Raw genomic sequence first — 7,010 nt, 5'->3', positions numbered from 1 at the left:
ACTGGAAAAAACCCAGATGTCCCACTGTGAGGGAATGGACTGAGAAAATGGTTAAAATTTCACCATTTGAACACATGTTGGGAAGAATTAACAGTGAGGGAAAAGTGCAAGATCTGTGGGATCAATTTTGGTTGTATTGTAGCGGGGTGCTACGCGCAGCGCTGAAATGACGACACGGAGTCGATAAACTACAGCCACAGAAAAAGTTTATTTCAAAAACACAGTCTTGCTTTAAAGCCTGTCTCCCCCACTCGATACTTCGAGAGGCACGTAACTGAAACTCCTTGAGGCTATCTACCTTTGTCTCTGGCTCTGGCTAATTGTCAGCCGGTTCGAGTGTGCTAGTAATTGGGTCGCCACAGTATGTTAATTTAAACTTAAATTACAATTTTTTTTGTGTTTCTTAGTTTTATATGTTTTCTTGTCATGGATGGCTGTGTAAATATGCTGTACTGTGCTGTGTAAATATGCTCTATGATATGCTGTGCTGTTTTGTAAAATAAGAATAAATAATAATAAAAATTTGAATAAAAAAAAACACTAGAGAGGCTTTGCAAGATCAATGGTTAGCTTTAGATGAGGAAGTCCATTTTGACACATTTTGCCTCGGTGACCCAGTCCTCAGAGCCTGTACTGTGTGGAACTGAAATCTGCTACAAAGGCTTCACCCTCTGGCTGTTGAACTGCCGGTGGGGCATCACCAGACGGACACCCAACATTCCAAGTCTGTAACATACATCAGTTATGTCCGAAATGGAAAGAGTTTTTAAAAATTCTCAGTGCAGCAAATCAGGAAGGAACAAGCAAAATTGTTAGTAGTTATTATTTATGATCTAATACAAAGTAAACTAAATATTGCAATACATATTGATACAGAAATACCATTTCAAAGAAGTTGTCAAGAAATATTCTGTTTGGTGGCAGCAGTACAAGGCAATACATAAAAACTACTAAATAAATTGCAGAAGAGAGGAAGAGTAAATTTGCATTCGTGGATAATTCAGCAATCTGATGATGGAGGGGAAGAAGCTGTTCCTGATTTAAGCGTGGGCCTTCAGGGGGCTGTACCTTCTATACAATGGTGGTAAGGCCAAGAGGGCATGACCCAGATGGATGCCCCTTCCTCAAGGCACTGCCCATTGAAGATATCCTCGATGCTGGGAAGGAAGCGGCTAACTGTATAACCCTCTCCAGCCTCTTGCGATGCTGTGCTTGAAGCTGTCGTACCAAACTATGATGCAATTGCTCAGCATGCAGTGCAACGTACATGCGAGACATTACTGTTTATAATCAATTGGTTTCAGGGTGAGTGATCTGGTGATCAAGCCACGAGGTTCCTGCGTTGCGGCGCTGGAAGAGGTGGTAATTAAACAGATATTTGAGCTCTGCTCTGCTTTATCAAGAATGTCCTCAATGTGAAGGCAGATTTTTGCCCCCATTCCCCCTCCCCACACCATTACCTGGCTCTGTTTGTGATTTCACACCACTCGCTGCAGGGGAATCAACACAGCATCCACGCTGACAGGAACCTGTCAAAGACACAGAGGTGAAAAGCATTTCTATTGAGATTTTCACTACTGGGTGGGTGGGCTGTGTAATGCTTCCATTTTCTTGTTTATCAGTTGGGATTTATCAGCTATTTCCGGCGACAAAACTAGGCCCAGTGATTCTTTTGCTGACGTGGTGGTAGAGCAGGACTCTGAAATCTCCCAACCCCTCCAATACTGCTCCTTGAAATATTGCTGAATTTAATCCTCCACCACTATCTATTCCCAAGTAGAGCTATAGATCCCGTCTGGACCCTGGAGAAGTTTGGCTGTGTTACTAATGCTATATTTTTAATTTTAATTTTCTAGGTACAGTACGGTAATAGACGCTTTTGACCCAAGTTCGCGCAGCCCAGTCACATCCATATGAACGATTAACCTACTAACCAGTACGTCTTTGGAATGCGGAGTAAAGTGGAGCACCCTGAGTTCATGAACAAGCTCATTGCAGACAGTAGTGGGAATTGAACGCGCGTCGCTGGCACTGTAAAGCGTTGTGCGAACCCCTACACTACCATGTATGCAATGTAAGTATTTGTTGTTGATGTTGTTACGTAAGCACAGAAAGGTCACAAAGTGTCCAGAGGGATTTGAGGAGTATGCTACCGTACAGCTATGCAAAGGAAGTGTTTGCTGTTGCATAAGCATCGAAAGGTCACTTTAAATGAACAAAATGTCCAGAGGGGCTTGAGTGAACCATGGGTGTGGGTTCTTGAGTGAAAGGAATGCAGGAGGTCTGGTAGGGGAGCAGATCCCAGCAGATCTAGTTCCCAGCAAATCTAGTTCCCAATGCCATTGAATGGCGTTCAATGTGAAAATTACATCGGTTCCTCTAACTGGAGCCCCAACACTAGCAACTGAAAGATCATCTTTCCCTTCTAACATGCACTTGCAATCTAGTATTTCTTGACTTGCACACAAAGATGGATTTCACTGTGAAAATAAAAATTTCCCAATACATCATTGAAAGGGAAGGGACTCTGTTCTCAAAGGTCATCCTTGTATTTTGAGGCTCTGCTCTGCCTTAGAGTCCTAGATTATCACACTAGTGAAAACATACCCTCGCTGTCCACTTTACTCAGGCCTTTCAATATTTGATAGGTTTCAATGAGAGCTCCATGTAAACTCCAGTGAGTACAGGCCCAGAGCCATCATATGTTAACTGTTCATTTGCTGGATCATTCTCATTAACCTCCTCTGAACCCTCTCCAAGGTGCAGAGCAGATCCCCTAGAAAAGAACAAAGAACACTGAGCCACGAACACTGATGGCCAAATTAATCCAATCCCGTCTGCCAGAACACGACCAACACCTCTCCATTCCCTCATTCCCTGCCTTTTCATGTGCCCATCTGAATATGCCAACTGCATATATTGTCTGGTTCTACCACATCATCTTGGCAGTGCATTTCAGGCACTTGCCACTGTCAGTGTAAAAATAACTTCCTGATGAAGGCTCTCAACCCCAAACATCACCTTTTTATTCCTCTCTTGCTCACTGACCTGCTGAGTTTCTCCAGCTCTTTATGTGTGATCCTCAAGACTTCCAGCATCTGCAGAATCTCTTGAGTTTAGCTTTTAAATCTCCTTTGAACTTTCCTTCTCTCACCTCATTCATATGTGTCATGCATACCCTGGGAAAAAGAACTTTACAACTTATCCAATGTCAGTCATAAATCTATATTCTTCTACCAGGTTGCCTGAATGCCTTTGATTCTCCAGAGCAACAATTAAAGTTTAATCAGTCTCTCTAATCCAGGAAGCATCCTGGTGAACCTCTTCTGCACTCTGTGCAAAGCCTCCACATACTTCCTGTAATGTGACATCCATAACTACATACAATTCTTCAAATATGAGCCAACCTAACTTTTCTACTCAATGTCCTGACTGATGAAGGCAAGCATTCTTTACATCTCTTCACTCTATTTACTTAAGACTGCAAGGGTTAAATGTGAGGGCACAGAATACACGTATCAAATGTTTCCATATGTAGAAAAGAACATGTATTTATTCAGTATGCATGTCCAGTCCCTATATACTTCTATCTCCCATCAGGAGGACTTTAAAGCTCTCCATTTCTTTCTGGACAACAGACCCAACTAGTTCTGCTCCACCACCACTCTCCTGCATCTGGCGGAACTGGTCGTCGCCCTCAACAATTTCTCCTTCGGCTCCCCACTTCTTTCAAACCCAAGGAGTAGCCATGGCACTTGAATGGGTCCCAGCTATACTTGGCTTTTTACTGGCTACGTGGAACAGTTCATGTTCCAATCCTACACCGGCACCGCTCTCCAATCCTTCCAATACTACATTGATGACAATATTGGAGCTGCCTCCTGCACTGATGCTAAACTCATCAATTTAATGAACTTTGTCTCCAACTTCTACCCTGCCCTCAAACTTACTTGGCCTATGACTATTTCTGATGCCTCTTTCCCCTTTCTCAATCTCTCTATCTCTGGAGACAATCTATCTGCTGATAACTTTTACCTCTTCACAACAAATCACTTGTAAAAATGCCATTCCCTTTTCTCAATTTCTCTGTGTCCACTGCATCACAGGACGAAGCTTCACCTTCCAGAAAGAACTGAGATGTCCTACTTCAAAGAAAGGGGCTTCCTTTCCTCCACCTACAACGCTGCCCTCTCCCGCATCTCTTCTATTTCATGCACATCTTCAGTCATTTCATCCTCTCGTTGCCACACCAGGGACAGGGTTCCTCTTGTCCTCAGTTATTACCCCACAAGCCTCCGCAACCAGCATATAATTCTTTATAACTACACTATCTCCAATAGGATCACACCACCAAGCACATCTTTCTCTCCCAAGCACTTGTCACAGAGATCAGTCCCTACACAACTCCCTTGTCCACTCGTCCCTCCTGACTGATCACCCCACTGGCACCTCTCCTTGCAAATAGAACAAGTTGAACACTTGCCCCAAGATCTCCTCACTCAGAATCCTTCCAGGTGAAGAAACACTTCATCCATGCATGAGTTAAGGTCATCTATTGTTCCTGGTGCTCCTGATGTGGCCTCCTGTATATCGCTGAGACCCAATATAGATTAGGAGACAATGTTGCTGAACTCCTACACTCTGTCTGACAGAAAAGGGAGGATATCCCGGGAGCCACCCATTTCAATTCTACTTCCTATTAACATTTCAACATGTCAGTCCATGGCCTCCTCTACTGCCACAATGAGGCCACTCTCAGGATGGAGGAGAAACACCTGATATTTTGTCTGGATAGCTTCCAACCTGATGGTATGAATATCATTTTCACGAACTTTTGGCAATTGTCTCCCCCACCTTTTGTTCACCATTCCCCATTTTTTTCCCTTCCACACCTTCTCTTCTTACCTGCCCATCATCTCCATCCGCTGCCCCTCCTTCTGTCCTTTCTTCCATGGTCTTCTACCCTCTCCCAGCTCTTTACTTCACCCCATCCCCCTCCTTCCCCCTCTCCTGGTTTCACCTATCGACTGTCACCATGGATTTCATCCTCTGCTTCTCCAGCTTTCTTATTCAGACTTCTAATCCCTTTCCTTTGCAGTTGTGAGGAAGGATCTCAGACTGAAACATTGACTGTTTATTCCCATCCATAGATGCTGACTGACCTGCTAACCTCCTCCAGCACATTGTGTGTTGCCTCGCGTGTATCAAACTTGTTTCAATATTGATAAAAGGACCTTTGGGGAGTGCATAGCTAATTGGATGAAAGGGCGATGTGAGGGAAGGGCTGGAGAGAGAATGTGTGCGTGTAACAGAAAATGCATGAGAAAGCATTCCCAAGAGAGAGAGCAAAAGACAGAGAGGTAGAGTGTGAGAAAGAGAGAGAGAGACCACAAGAAAGTGAGAGCACGAGGGAGACAGTGAGAGTGAGTGAGAATGAGAGGGAGAATGTGTCAGAGAGAGAAAGCAAAAGAGAGAGAGCATGAATGAGAGAAAGACTGCGAGGGAGAAAGTGTGACAGTTGAATTTGTGACATGGATTTCAGATCAAAGGGGACTTACTATGGACCAGACCCGGTCCATCCAGAGATAGGGCAAGAAGCAAGTGGACATTCTTCTTAAATTTTGCTTCCTTTCTTTGGAGATGCACTCCCTCCACATCTAATGGGAGAATTTATAAATTGTGATGAATGGATGTTTCAATGAGCCGATGCATTTGTGTTCAGAACCAGGGGGCTGACAAAAGGTAAAATAGACATGGGCCATCATACAATTGTATGGTGGAACTGGGTTAATGGACTGAATGGCCTCTGTATCCATCCCCCTCTGTGGAATGTCCCTGACCCAGGAAGAGTGGACCATTCTCTGGATTGCTCACCTTTCTTCAGAGACCAGACAGCAAAAACAACCAAAGGAACGATTGCTAAAGTGGAAAATACAATGTAGCGAGCCAGCATCAAAGCACTTGTTCCCGTCTTGGCTAGGTGGATCTCGCGGGTGTCACTCCCATGCTTATTCATAGCCACACAGCGGTAGCTCCCTCTCAGCCCAGACAGAACCAGCTTTCCCACACTCTCCAGATCTCCGGTGACTCTCATCTCGCTGCTGTTCATGGGCAGTGTGCTGTTCTCGAGGTCAATCCACGTGATGTTTGCAGGGGGCTTCCCTTCAGCCCTGCACTCGAGGGTGGCTCCAGTATCATCAGTCACAAGAGATAGACTCAGGATGGTGGCCGGGACTTGGGGGAGGAAAGAAAATCAAAATACAGTCATTGAATCTTTACAATCAACATCATTATGTGATGTGTTGCAGGACCTGGGCGGTCATGGTCTCATGATCATGATTGGTCTTCACAAATTTTTCTACAGAAGTGCCTTCTTCTGGGCAGTGTCTTTACAAGATGGGTAACCCCAGACATTATCAATACTCTTCAGAGATTGTCTGCCTGGTGTCATTGTTTGCATAACCAGGGTTTGTGATCTGCACCAGCCGCTCATGCGAACATCCACCACCTGCTCCCATGGCTTCACTTGCCCCAGATTGGGGGTGGGAGGGGTGTTAGGGTAGCTAACCAGCTTCTACACCTTGCCCGAGGGTGATCTGCAGGCCAGTAGAGGGCGTGGAATAGGCCATTCCACCGTTCGAGACATACTGCCCAGCAATCCCAGACAACCCTTATTTACCCCAAACATAATCAGAGGACAATTAGTCTACTGATTGGTACAACTTTGGACTGTGGAAAGAAACCAGAGCACCCGGAGGACACACATGCATTCCACAGGGAGGATGTACAGACTCCTTACAGAGGACACTGGGATTGAACTCTGAACTTCAACACCCCGAGCTGTAATAACATCACACAAACCGCTACCCCACTGTGGTATGCTGAACTGGAGGGAAATAGTCCATCAGCAAACAGACTGGATCCTGATTGTGATGGATCCCAGGGTGAACGTTCATGCTGAAGGTGGATGAAGGTTACCCAGGTCGGCTGTGGACCTTGCAACACCGAGC

The 7,010-nt window shown here is 45.0% G+C and overlaps 1 protein-coding gene across 1 annotated transcript in view; it reads right to left on the bottom strand.

The window, feature by feature from the left end:
• Window positions 1-922: 922 nt before the first annotated feature.
• LOC140728682 (CD276 antigen-like) overlaps window positions 923-7,010 on the bottom strand; it is a 28,245-nt gene continuing 22,157 nt past the window's right edge. Inside the window, exons 4-6 of the mRNA XM_073047645.1 lie at window positions 5,875-6,234; window positions 1,461-1,529; window positions 923-1,350 (exon numbers count right to left, since the gene is read on the bottom strand). Coding sequence (XP_072903746.1) covers window positions 1,322-1,350; window positions 1,461-1,529; window positions 5,875-6,234 — 458 coding nt within the window. The 3' untranslated portion in view covers window positions 923-1,321. The remainder of the gene's footprint in view (window positions 1,351-1,460; window positions 1,530-5,874; window positions 6,235-7,010) is intronic.

Source organism: Hemitrygon akajei, chromosome 6, assembly GCF_048418815.1.
Source record: "Hemitrygon akajei chromosome 6, sHemAka1.3, whole genome shotgun sequence".
Lineage (NCBI taxonomy): Eukaryota > Metazoa > Chordata > Chondrichthyes > Myliobatiformes > Dasyatidae > Hemitrygon > Hemitrygon akajei.
This window is presented reverse-complemented; position numbering and strand designations above follow the sequence as displayed.